Genomic DNA, 13,509 nt, shown 5'->3' with positions numbered 1-13,509 from the left:
ACTTCACATGATACTGTATGTTGTTATTTTAGGTTTTGTAAAAATAGTATTGTTGCTGGGATGCTTTGTAGCAGAAGGCATCAGCAAACCTATTAATCATACTAACAGACAAAACATGGAGAAATTTGCTGTTCTGACAAGTACTGTTGTGGCTCTTAAAAGAGCCTTTGTTATTTGGATTATAACACTCGAAAACCATTTAAGCGCGCTCTCCACGGATGCGGCGGGCCAGCTGGATATCTTTCGGCATGATGGTCACTCTCTTGGCGTGAATAGCACACAAATTGGTGTCCTCGAACAGACCAACCAGATAAGCTTCGCTCGCCTCCTGCAGAGCCATGACAGCTGAGCTTTGGAAGCGCAGATCGGTCTTGAAGTCTTGAGCAATCTCCCTCACGAGGCGCTGGAAAGGCAACTTGCGGATTAACAGCTCAGTAGACTTCTGATAGCGGCGGATTTCTCGCAGAGCTACAGTGCCAGGCCTGTAACGGTGAGGCTTCTTCACTCCGCCAGTCGCAGGCGCGCTTTTTCGTGCTGCTTTAGTGGCGAGCTGCTTTCTGGGGGCTTTGCCACCGGTGGACTTCCGTGCGGTCTGCTTAGTTCTAGCCATTGCGTCTTACTCAAGACTTGGTTATCAGAATATGCCACGATACCGCCGACACAGATTTAAAGCATACCAGAGAGGAGCTGATTGGATAGGATTTTGCCGATCCTTATTGGCTCGGATCCTGCCTTCATTCACCGAGGCTATTGGATTGTTTCTTCTGTTTCCTCTGCCGCCAAAAATTTAAACTTTTTTCTTGATTTATTCCAACTTTCGCATACAGCGACATTACTAAAGTGAGAAAATTTTTTAAAATTTAAATTGCAATCACAAAGTTTTTTTTTATTTTTTTTTTTTAAATAATGATGATCCTCCTTTTATCAGTACCATATTTATCAACTCAACATTTACTTGCTTCCTAGTATAATCACAACACACTTTGACGGCGCTCAGAACTACTAACATAGGACATACGTAGCACCTTTCACAATTTGACATGCGATAAAAAAGGTTAGTTAATCGAATAAGACTTATTCTATACAAATCTTAGATTAAATGGACTGCATTTATACAGCGCTTTATAGTTGATGCCTCTCATTCACCAGAGCAGTTAGGAGGTAGGTGTCTTGCTCAAGGACACTTCAACACGCCCAGGGCGGGGATCAGACCGACAACCCTCCGGCTGCCAGGCAACCGCTCTTACCTCCTGAGCTATGTCGCCCCGCTATTATTAATGTCGAACTATAGTCTTCGGTTAGTTCTTGTCACCATGCGTCCACACTTACAACGATTAGGAGTCCTATTCACCTCAATCGTTAATTTGATCAGTTAAACCTTTTTTATATGGGACTTCTACTCTTCATGGTTGTAGTTCCTAACAATGTGTCTTCAAGTAAATAATTCTACGAAATTCTATTGGAACAGCTTGTGGAACTTCAGGTCAGCAATTGCTTTTGATTTAAAAAAAAAAAAAAAAAACTTGATTATATAACATTTCATAAGACACTTTACAAATCATATTAAGCCATATCAATTTCAGACCATTCCAATTCAGTGCGTTTTAGTTACAAGGCAGTTACAATTTTTTTAAAAAACAGTATCGCTTAAGAAAACATTGAACATTGTCATTTTACATGTGGTTTTTCAAAAATTAGTTGCACAGCCAGTTCTCATTAGAACGTTTATTTTCTTGTTAAAAATGTGCGTTTGCGACAACCAGGTGTACAATGATCCCCAGGACCTACAAACAAGTATTAAAAATCACATGCGTATTTAGTGCTGGCACTATACAGCACGGAACAAGTCAACTTAAGATGAGTAGATTGAAATAGCAGCTTTGCGCTCTTGATACAGATGTAGGTGGCTCTTAAAAGAGCCTTTGGGTGAATGAATGGTCCTCGTTAGAGACATATCACTTTGCCTTCACTGCCTTTTCGGTTTTCTTGGGGAGCAGCACAGCTTGAATGTTCGGCAACACTCCGCCTTGAGCAATAGTGACGCCTCCGAGAAGTTTGTTCAACTCTTCGTCGTTACGCACCGCCAGTTGCAGATGCCTGGGAATGATACGGGTTTTCTTGTTGTCCCTGGCAGCGTTACCAGCCAACTCCAAGATCTCAGCAGTCAGATACTCGAGCACGGCAGCCAAGTAAACTGGAGCGCCAGCACCAACACGTTCGGCATAGTTTCCTTTTCGCAGCAGCCGATGAACTCGACCAACTGGAAACTGGAGTCCGGCTCTAGATGAACGAGTCTTAGCCTTCGCTCTAGCTTTTCCGCCGGTTTTGCCCCTGCCACTCATCTTTCTTGTTTTGTTCACAATAAAGAATGACGCACACAACCGAGGAGTGTCATTATTATAGCAACACTCTATTCGCCCATTGGCTGCACCGTTGGTGGGATTTTGCCCAATCAAATAAGAGGACAATTTTCACACGCCGCTCACAGCATAGAACTGTCTCAGCGGTTCTTTGCAAAAAGCGCTTAATTGCAAATTCAGGCATTATGAAGTTACCGCTAGTCGAAGAAACAATCACGCACACATAAAACATATAAATCGTCTGTACAGTGGCTACGGCTGTTTTTATAAGCTGTGTGCATTTTTTCTCCTTTATCAATCAATCATCTGTTGTAAAGCAGCATTACTGGAAATTATAGTCCGGTTAATACCACGTTTAACACAATTTCACTGTGCTCCTCTCGCACGATTCGCCTTTTAAAACTATTAAGCATGTCACACACTTTAAAATTGTTCGTTAACTATTGACAGAAGCCTCATATGTAAACATAAAAGGATAAAGACTCGAAAATACCAGAGTGAGGCTTTTAAGCAGAACTTTCATTTTTAGCAGTAAAGCACAGCGCGCATCTTTGCTGAGATTTCATTACTGTTAGCCTACATATCAAAGTTTGCTGAACCGAACATTTTGATTTTCAATCTGTTATATAAGGAACAACACATATTGTCTATCTTCATTAATGTACTGCCATGCAAATGAGTCCGCTATTTCACTCACAAACTTTTGTCTTGTTTTGGGCATGCCCACGCGGTGACTCAACCTACTTTTTTATTACGCCTAATATTCCCCCTGGATGTTTTTAGGTGTGTGGAACCTGCCTTGCAGCCATAACAACATTGGAACTAGAAAGGTTACAATTCCTGAAGGAATTGTGTGGGCTTGCTTCAAATTCCAACTGGCACTGTCCTCAAGCCTCAATGCATTTCAATGAGGGCGCATAGCTCAGAAGAAGCACGAAACCGTCCAGACCCACTGCGCACTGTAGCGTTACATATACAGCAGGGGGTCAGCAAGTAGCGATTATGTTCCAGGCATTAGTCATATCCTAAAAGTACCATGAGTAAAACTTGGCTAACTATATAGCTAGTTAGCTACCTATGACATGTCCTCACCTCTGTAATGTTATTTGTTGTCCTCCGTGTGTCCATACATGATGTCCATACAGATGGTTGTAGCGTCTGTGTGTCCATACATCTGTATTGATGGTTGTAGCTGTGTGTCATTAGCTCATACTCATGCGTGCAGGATAGCACCCATACGCGCTAACTAGGTTAACTTAAGTAGGCTAAATGCGAACATGTTAGGGTTAGCTAAAGTAACTTTAGGCGATAAAGCTGTGCTTAAAAATCTTGTGCCGTTGGAAGTGCGTCCTACTAAACGTCCATGAGTAGTGAGTCAGTGACTACCTGCGCATGCGTCCTACTAAACGCCCCAGTAAACGTCCATGAATGAGCCTCTATGGAGTGACCACAAAAAAAGTTAAATATTTTAAAAAGTTTTTAATATTTCAAAAATATTAATGCAAGCAACAATGCCTGGAACTAGCCAGTCATTTTGGTGTAAAAAGTTTGAGTGTAGTGCGAAAACTGTAGGACTAGTTAGAGCTAGAAAAATGGGCAGAAAGTGCAAATAATAAATATGAAAGATATCAAGAGTCCACTAATCAACTGAATGCCTTTGGGAAAAAATAAATAGAACTGTACATAAAATAGTAATAAAGCAACATATAAAATCTTCAATAATACAGACAAACAATTTTGCGAGTAAAGACAGCAACAGCAAAACGGTCCTTGCAGGAATTACGATCCTCAATCAAAAGATATAGTTTAAACAACAGTTTGAAGTGTTGAATATATTTCCACCCAGTAATTTGGAGTTATTGAAAGCGTTCATTGAAATTCTATGTACTGTAACAAATTAGAACGTAATGCAGGTTTATTTGCCATTCCCCTCGGCTAAGTTTCAGTCGACATTTGTCCTTAACTTTGATTGACTAGTTAAAGCAATATTCTTTTCCCAATTTTTATGTCACATTAATCACTTCAACTAACTCACCAAACCGATTCAAGAAAAGTGGTCATACTTGCTTTTACTTTAAGGGCAAGTTATGGACAAATGATGATTGATGAGGCTATTCTCTTTGCACCCTTCATTTCACACCAGTGAGTTAGTTTGACAGGCCAAATATCATTTTGATACAATTAAATGCAGGATACAGCATCCTGTTCATTGTAGAGCTTTTCTGACTTCAATACTTGTTTGTTTAGGCCAGTGGTCTTCAACCTTGGTCCTGGAGAGCTACAGGGTCTGCTGGTTTTCATAGTGACTCTGCACTTCATGAATCAATTAAAGCAGTTTATTACACAGTACAACTCACCTGGTGTCTTGGGTCTCAATTGGGTGCTGATTTTCAGGTGAAAACAAAAACCAGCAGACTCTTTAACTCTCCAGGACCAGGGTTGGAGACCACTGATTTAGGCGTATATGAGCAGGGAAAAACTATTTTGGCGCACGCACCTGTGGCTGCATTACAAGCGCTTTCAAAATTCTTAAGCAAACCAATTTTATTGGAGGAAGACAGTCAAAATGAAAACTTGCAAAACGACTTTTTCATCTAATGTAGTAAATGGACTATCTACCACGGTATAACTGAGACATGAAATGCACTGAAAAGGTACTGAGTGTCATTAAAAAGGAGAAATAAAGCAAAATTTCTGCCTTCTGTAGACAAGGTGGGTGGCTCTTAGAAGAGCCTTTGGTAAAGTAGTAAGTTTACTTGGAGCTGGTGTACTTCGTGACAGCCTTTGTGCCCTCAGACACTGCGTGTTTGGCCAGCTCTCCTGGTAGCAGCAGGCGCACGGCGGTCTGAATCTCCCTTGAAGTGATGGTAGAACGCTTGTTGTAGTGAGCCAAACAGGAAGACTCACCAGCAATAAGCTCAAAAATGTCGTTCACAAATGAGTTCATGATACCCGTGGCTTTGGAGGAGATACCTGTGTCAGGATGCACTTCCTTCAGCACCTTGTACACGTAGATAGCATAGCTCTCCTTCCTGCTCTTTCTGCGCTTCTTTCCGCCTTTTCCGGCCGTCTTGGTCACGGTTTTCTTAAGTCGCGTTTCCACCAAAAGTACCCGGAACTTTAGTCCCAGGAACTACTTTTCAAGGAACTAAAAGGTTCCTTCAGCCCATTGTTGTCTGCATTTCCACCGCGGTCTAAAGTCCCACGAAGATTAGGCAAATTAGCCCACTGACGTATGAAAAAGCGACGTTGTCGTCGGTCCATCCATCCTATGATTTCTTCTGTAACCCCATACTACCACCGAAGTAGCCTACATTATTTTCTAATAACCGGGACAGCCCGGAGGGGTTTATTCCACTTATATACAACGGGTTACCAAAGCCGCGTTTCCACCAAAATTACCCGGAACTTTCAGTCCCAGGAACTACTTTACCAGGAACTAAAAGGTTCCTGCAGCCAATGGTTGTCTGCGTTTCCACCGGGGTCTAAAGTACCGCAAAGATTAGGCAAATTAGCCCACTGACGTTGCCGTCGGTCCATCTGTCATATGATTTCTTCTGTAACCCCATACTACCACCGAAGTAGCCTACATTATTTTCTAATAACCGGGACAGCCCGGAGGGGTTCATCGCAAAAGAGGCTAATCGCAAAATGACAAGAATAGAACGAAAACTCGGACTTGCGTGAAAATGTAAATTAGTAGTGGTACAGCCACCGTTTGCTTTCCTTCGAAGTTACTGCTAGCCGAGCAGCGAAGTGTGCCCTCCAGATGCGAACCATGCACCATAAATGAGTCCATAGTCTTCCTGGTCTTTTCGTGGATTTGAAAAATGGCAGTAAAATTGAGTAAAATTACGGCAGTCTGAAAAAGCTAAAGGGAAGATTACTAGAATTAACCTGTTATTTTACCCGGATAAAAAGTGCGGAAGGTGATTTCCAGTTTGCTTGTACTGTATCACCAATGTTAATTATGCAGAACTACCGCATACCTCACATAACTGTATCAAACGTTTTGAGTCAATTACAACGGGCTAACAAAGAAAATCCGGAATAAAATATTCAGCAACCGAATTAATCCGTTTGAATGTTTTGGTAGTCTACGTAATATGCTGTCCCAGCACGAATGCTTAGCATTTTATAAAACGAATACTAAAGCAAGAAAAGAACAGAAGAGCACACGTTATAATTCCAAGACGTTGACAGGCTATAACCAAAAGTAGGCTACTGCGCCGCATAACATACAAGTTTGATTTGTTATTATGAAAATAAATTGGTTTGCCGCTGCATATTTTCAAACATGGCGGGTAATGGCGGAAAATAAATACAACACAAATGCTACGAGTACTCGACCAATCAGAAATGTTCAGCGCTGCAAGCTCCACCCAAAAGGTTCCTGTACTTTCGGAAAGTACTACCCCCCGAGCAGGAACGTTTTGGGGGGTAAAACAAAGCCCCCAGAACTAAATTTAGACCCTAGTTCCTGCGGTGGAAACGCACTGAGTTCCTCAAAAGGTTCCTAGTTCCGGGGTATAGTTCCTGCGGTGGAAACGCGGCTCAACAATGACTATATATGGTTACTTTTGTATTTATTGATTTTCATATATTCTCTCAAACACATGCATTAACAGCAGAAAACATGCACACGTTGTAAACAATTTGCTGTTTTATTACTTTCTCATCGTCAATTCCATATAGGCTAATCGCAAAATGACAAGAATAGAACGAAAACTCGGACTTGCGTGAAAATTTAAATTAGCAGTGGTACAGCCACCGTTTGCTTTCCTTCAAAGTTACTGCTAGCCGAGCAGCGAAGTGTGCCCTCCAGATGCGAACCATGCACGATAAATTAGTCCATAGTCTTCCTGGTCTTTTTGTGGAATTGAAGAATGGCAGAGTAAAATTACGGCAGTCTGAAAAAAGTGTGGAAGGTGATTTCCAGTTTGCTTTTACTGTATCACCAATGTAAATTACGCAGAACTACCGCATACCTCACATAACTGTATCAAACATTTTGAGTCAATTACAACGGGCTAACAAAGAAAATCCGGAAGAAAATATTCAGCAACCGAATTAAACCATTTGAATGTTTTGGTACGTAATATGCTGTCCCAGCACGAATGCTTAGCATTTTATAAAACGAATACTAAAGCAAGAAAAGAACAGAAGAGCACACGTTATAATTCCAAGACGTTGGCAGGCTATAACCAAAAGTAGGCTACTGCACCGCATAACATACAAGTTTGATTTCAAGTTTTAAATTAAAAATTTTTTTTTAAATGGCGGTTGAAATAAAACACTGCAAGTAGTCGACCAATCAGAAATTTTCAGCGCTTGCGCCCCACCCCAAAGGTTCCGGTACTTTTGAAAAGTACTACCCCCCGAGCAGGGACTTTTTTTTGGGGAACTTAATTTAGACCCTAGTTCCTGCGGTCGAAACGCACTGAGTTCCTCAAAAGGTTCCTAGTTCCGGGGTAAAGTTCCTGCAGTGGAAACGCGGCTTTAGAGCCCTTTTTGGGCGCGGACTTCGCGCCTTCTGGCATTTTGCACACTGTAATGACGGAGATGGAATTCTGTCTAGAATTTAAAGTGCCTGGCTAGAGGTGTATGCAAATTTACATGTCCTCTCTTTCGGTGATGTCAGACAAATTGGATGTTGTTTGTCCATGATATCATATTTAAAATCTATTGGTTCACTACGGCGGGTCGGCAAGAAAAAAAAAAAAACAGTCTATCTTTCTTTGGAACAAAAGACCCCCCACCAACATTTTGTTTTTAACCGGCGTGCCTTAAATTTTTACACTTCTTAAATTAAAAAAAATTCTCAATGTACTTTCATTGCCGTTACTCGTATTCTGAAGTCCATTACACTCTCCTTTTGAGCAATAAGTTGCTTAAAACAACGTTTACTTAAAAACGTGAACTTTTTTGGAATTGCCAGTTGAATTTTCTACAAACACTAAAGTCTACAATTAGTTGTTTTATTCCACACCATCTGCTCGATTTCATACAGCCTTGTGGTTTGTTTCAAAAGGCGTTCACCAATAAGCACACGGAGGTGCAGTATAGCTAAGGCATTGTAGCAGGTTACCCTGCCAAACACTCCTTCATTGGAGTGGGCAGCAAAGACATCCAGGAAACGCCTCAGGACATTTTCGCGGTGGAAACACAACTCAAAGTCCTTTTTGTTTGGCAATGCAATAAGAGAATAAATGTCTGCTGCATTTATTCAAGTGCTTTGAAATATTAAATCCAGCCCAACACTCGTTCGTGACGGGGGCTCACCATCACCAACAAACCTAAGACGAGCCCAGTAGCGCCCGACTAGTGTTTAAGACTCCATTGGGGAGCCGTCCCGAACGATTTGTTCAAAAGATCAAATCTTTTGGGCGAACGAACTGAACTGAATCACTTCCTGAAACGATTTGTTAAGTTGAGCTCTCAGTCAGTTGCGAGCGAAAGTGAACTGGTCGTTCACTGACTGACTATCGTTCGCAGACTATCAGTTCAGTGATTCATTCACCGAACGTACTAGGGATGTGACGGCACACTGAACTGACGTACACCCGAATCGTTCGCGAACGACACAACACTATACTGTACACAGGGGCCAACTTGCCCCAGTATAAACAGTCACATAGAACATGCTGTGAAAAAACACTGTGAAATTGTGATATTTTGAATGAAGGAAGGAAGGAGTTTAAGGAAGGAAGGAAGGAAGGAATAGAATAATAGAATAGATAAACTTTATTAATCCCCAGAGAGAGAAACTTCGGAAGGAAGGAAGGAAGGCAGGAAGGAAGATGGTTAGAAATTTTGAAAGAAAGACAGAGAATTGCAGCACACCACCTGATATAATGTTAAAGGCAGTGAGGCAGGTGAAGTTGCAAAAGAAATCAATCAGGAGTACAGCGAGGGATTTTGGCATAAATTACCGTACTCTGACTCTGGTATTGTCAAAAGGTTCCCACAGAAAAAGTAGAAAGTCAGGCAGCCGTGCCAACAACAGTGGTTAATGATGTTGAATTTGGTTTGAATTCGAAATTTAAAAAATCAATATTCACAATTAAGTAGTTGTGTTTTTATTTGTTGATAATCAAATGTGACAATTTACCCGACATAGTGTGACAACTTACCCGCCGATGGGGCAAGTTGTCACAACTGCGCACGATCTATTTAACTGTCTACAACTTTTATACTGAAATAAGATATGAACATGTAATTAATACAAAATAAACCCAAGACTTCTTTCTTTCATTTGGTATGACATTTATACCATTGTGATGTATTGTGCCCAGTCAATGTAAGAAAGACTGAAAAGTGTGACAACATACCCCGCTCTCCCCTATATGTCTATGGTCTGGACGAACGCATGTACTTTCTGGGGCAAAAGGGAGGAGCCTCTATTGATTAATCTATTAATCTAACTGTCTGTCTCAGTGTGCCGGTTTGTGGAAAAGTTTGCCTCCGGTAATGTTTTCCGGTGCACATTTCAGACCACGCCTGGCCAAAACACTCTGATTGGTTGGGAAAATAATTCATTATCATTCGGTATGCGTAACGAGTCAAATTACGATTCTTGTGACATCATTATAGATATCTTTAAAGGTATTTTGACTAGTCAAAATATATTTTCAGATATCTTGAATTATCGTTCTGACTAGTCACATTGTAATTATGACTAGTAAAAATGCATTTGTAGATCTAAAATGTAATTATGGGTAGTCAAGCAAGGCTATTAAATATTAAGAGGGCTTGACATACTACTGGACAACAACTTGCAGCCAAAACACTATCCAAATGCATGTTATAAAATTGTACTGCACGTGCAAATCAGCCTGTCCCAGTGAAAGGAAATGCAGAGGTTGCAACTCATTTCTGAAAAACCAAAAAGCAATACATTGTCTAAGTCATATTTGAACCTTATGCAAGTTATTGAAATGTTTTTTTTATTATTATTATTTATTTTATTTTATTTTTTTAAACTACTTTTTCCCAACAATTCATGTCACTGTTGTTTCTGTAGTGACATTTTTACATTTCTGTGATGTCATACACTATTATGATCTGCTTCCTCGAACACAAGGTCATTGGAGGATAAGCATGCCAAGGTTACAGAAAGTACATTAATGCATGCTCTCCATATTTTATCAATTTAACTGTATTCTTGCACACATGGCCCATCGCTTGTTATGGTTGTCACTCATGTTACATGTAGACTACGTGCTCAGTAATTAGATTTTTATCACATGAATTTTATAAATCACTCCTTCACCTAATTTAAAGTTATATATCAACATTGCACTGATGGCATGTGGGAGCCATCAATCATAGAAAAGACTCAATTTTAACAATTTTGTCTCTGGTGTTACTGTCACGCATGTTACCGTCTAGTCTGGTGTTACTAGACAGTGACGTGAACAGCTTAGTTTCTTTGTTATTGCTTATGGTCATAGATGTTTAAGTATTTATTTTTAACAAAATAATTTGTGAAAATCTTTTCCATGGCAACTTTGCCACCAAAGGTATTACTTATGTCACTGGTGTTACTTTGTGTCCCTCTATTGTTTACAAAAGCTCCCTTTGTAGGTATTATTTCACATGATATGTTATGTTTTGTATTTGAGTTAAAATGTGGTGGACCTACGCGTTATGGCCTTCATCAGGGTTTCCACGTTGTTCAAATTAAGACTCACACTTTTTTTGTCTTTACTTTTCCACAATTTTGACTGGCAACCTTACCCCTTTTTGATACATCCTGATTTAGTTTGCACACATTCAAGGGGATCCAGTTTGTCCTGCATTACCTTAGTAAGAATTCTTACCTTCACAAAAGACCAAGATTTTTGGGCTGTTTGCCAGAATTCATATTCAGTCAAAGGTTCAGCAGTTAAACCAATGCAACAATTCATAGGCCGATTGTGCTGTCTAAGACTAATCTGACTTAAACATTCATTGGTCAGCTTGCCAACTGCAGAAGATAAACATAAATAAATAGATATTCACTATTTTATCCAGCTGGGTGATTTGTATGTCAATACACAATTCCTTTCATGCCTGTGTACACCCCCTTTCTTCAAGCATCTTCCTGATGGTGTCTGTGTAAAAAAGGCTATCAAATATAACTGAATTGTAATGAATGTCTTTGCATTCTGATCTAAATGAATGTTCTTGGTTTGTTTCCCTTGTGGTTGCCCTCATTTATGGCCTAACATAACTTTCTAGATATTCCTTTCATTCTAAAGGGAAATGGTTGACAGCCTTTGAATGTATCTATTGATTTTTTTTTCCTGGCAAAATATGATATCTGACCAAGGCATGTTTCATGGTATCTATCCACAATATTTTAAAGTCCTATGATGCCTTGCGTGGAATATGTGTAGAACTTCCAGTTTAGCGCAAACAAACGTTATGTTAAATGCTATGGTAATGTCTTAAAATGGCAGAAATTTGGGAACATACAAAGACAACACTAAATTGTTGATATTGTCCTCCCCCACCATTGTACCATAGAAGGATGGGAGGATGATATGAAAAAGTGGCCAAGAATTACGTATGGTAGTATTTTTAGTTACTTTGTCGAGTCTTTAGCAAGCGACGGAGAAGCTATGGACAACCTGAAAAGCTCCGAAGCATATCAGTATCTTCACAGCAATAAGGTTGGACGGGTTCTGGTGAAGACTGTAGACAAATACATTTACTTGAAAGCGGATATTGAGCCTAGCCAGAGCCTGAAGAGTCCATACCACCAAGCATGGGTGGTTACTACAGAGGCAGGGGAGGTCCAGCCAGCAGGGTGCTCATGCATCGCTGGACTCCAGCGATCATGCAGTCATGCAGCTGTTTTATGGAAGGTTAGCTCACAGCAAGCATAGATCGATAGATAGTTCATGAAGTAAGATTAAATCAATTTAGACACGTTTACGAATGTTGACGTTCATTGAGTGCACAGGAAACTAGTGGGAAACTACTTGTTGATTTTCCCTAGTTTGGCCTTTTTCATTGGTGTCAACCACACTGGAGGCGTGATGTGACGTTCAATTCTTATGATGTTGATATATTGTTTCCATACAGTGACACAGGACTGTTTTAATGTTTACTTTATTGTTTGGTAATGTAATGTTTATTTTTTGTTAATGGTTATGTTTATTGGCTGGCTGATTAAGTCTAAAATAACAGCGCTAGGTCTTTGATATAGCCTACATATCTATGGCAATACTACAGTGATGAGGCTATGTCAGTGCTGGTCTTTTTCATTTAAATTCAATTTATGTCTATCTGCATCCTGAAGAATGTATGTTTCACCGTTTTGTGCATCCCTAGTTAACATACCTACTAAGTATCTCAGTCTATAGAAAAGGTTTTTTTTTGTGATTAACAAATCACTTGGTATGTTTTCTTTTTGGAAGGTTGAGAATGCAGTCAGACAGGGGAAGACAGGGACATCCTGCACTGATGTTCAGAGAAAATGGAATTTAAAATGGAATCAAGAAAGAATGTAGGGCAAAGGAAAATCAAACAAATAAATTTCAAACACCACAAAGCATCTCATCATTATACAAGTTCCACAACCCAGAAACCAAATGCAAACCCCAACCTACTCAGATCTCTGTGATGGCACCCTTTTTCAGCTCCCAACAAATGGCCTCCTGCAGCTGTATTACAGAGCAAGGGGAGTAAACCGCACTGAGACAGAATTACCCTTTGACCCCTTCTTGCCTCACAATGAACATAGAACTGAGTTAGTGTGTCAGAAATGTGCTGCTCTTTATGATGCTTTAGTGAATCTTAGCCCAGAGAATCTTGATAGGTTGACACAGGAAACACACATGCAGAGCAAATCCCAAGTATAGCATGATGCCAGGAAAATACGCATTACATCCAGTACAGCAAAGAGGGTCCCAAAATGCAGCAAAACGGACCCCAAAAAGTTTCTAAATGAACACTTGTTTCTTACATTTAAAGGAAACTCTGCCACCAGGCATGGCAGTGATAATGAGGAACAAGCCATTCAGGTTATGAAAAACAGGGCATAATGTTGAGGAAAGAGGTCTTGTGGTCTGTTCTGATCAGCCATGGTTGGCAGCCAGCCCAGATGGGATCATTAGCCGCTTTTCCACTGTAGGGCCGAACCGTTACCAGGGCCACTCTG

General features: G+C 40.3%; 3 protein-coding genes across 3 annotated transcripts; all 3 read right to left on the bottom strand.

The window, feature by feature from the left end:
* Positions 1-148: 148 nt before the first annotated feature.
* LOC135241645 (histone H3) lies at positions 149-624 on the bottom strand. Its single transcript, XM_064312195.1, has one exon. It carries the CDS (start codon positions 608-610, stop codon positions 200-202), a length of 411 nt encoding a protein of 136 aa, XP_064168265.1. The 5' UTR covers positions 611-624; the 3' UTR covers positions 149-199.
* Positions 625-1,710: 1,086 nt separating this feature from the next.
* LOC135241646 (histone H2A) lies at positions 1,711-2,370 on the bottom strand. The gene has a single exon (XM_064312196.1). It carries the CDS (start codon positions 2,340-2,342, stop codon positions 1,956-1,958), a length of 387 nt encoding a protein of 128 aa, XP_064168266.1. The 5' UTR covers positions 2,343-2,370; the 3' UTR covers positions 1,711-1,955.
* Positions 2,371-5,112: 2,742 nt separating this feature from the next.
* LOC135241651 (histone H2B-like) lies at positions 5,113-7,918 on the bottom strand. The gene is made up of 2 exons (XM_064312200.1): positions 7,859-7,918; positions 5,113-5,445 (listed from the first exon to the last, which is right to left on the bottom strand). Exons 1-2 carry the CDS (start codon positions 7,898-7,900, stop codon positions 5,113-5,115), a joined length of 375 nt encoding a protein of 124 aa, XP_064168270.1. The 5' UTR covers positions 7,901-7,918.
* Between the last annotated feature and the right edge of the window lie 5,591 nt (positions 7,919-13,509).

The sequence above is a fragment of the Anguilla rostrata genome, chromosome 16 (assembly GCF_018555375.3).
Source record: "Anguilla rostrata isolate EN2019 chromosome 16, ASM1855537v3, whole genome shotgun sequence".
NCBI lineage: Eukaryota > Metazoa > Chordata > Actinopteri > Anguilliformes > Anguillidae > Anguilla > Anguilla rostrata.
This window is presented reverse-complemented; position numbering and strand designations above follow the sequence as displayed.

Coding starts and splice junctions, on each gene's coding strand:
- LOC135241651 (XM_064312200.1), bottom strand. CDS start 7,900: ATGCCAGAAGGCGCGAAGTCCGCGCCCAAAAAGGGCTCTAAA. Junction 5,446..7,858: donor CGCCCAAAAAGGGCTCTAAA/GCCGCGTTTCCA, acceptor ACGCGACTTAAG/AAAACCGTGACCAAGACGGC.
- LOC135241645 (XM_064312195.1), bottom strand. CDS start 610: ATGGCTAGAACTAAGCAGACCGCACGGAAGTCCACCGGTGGCAAAGCC.
- LOC135241646 (XM_064312196.1), bottom strand. CDS start 2,342: ATGAGTGGCAGGGGCAAAACCGGCGGAAAAGCTAGAGCGAAGGCTAAG.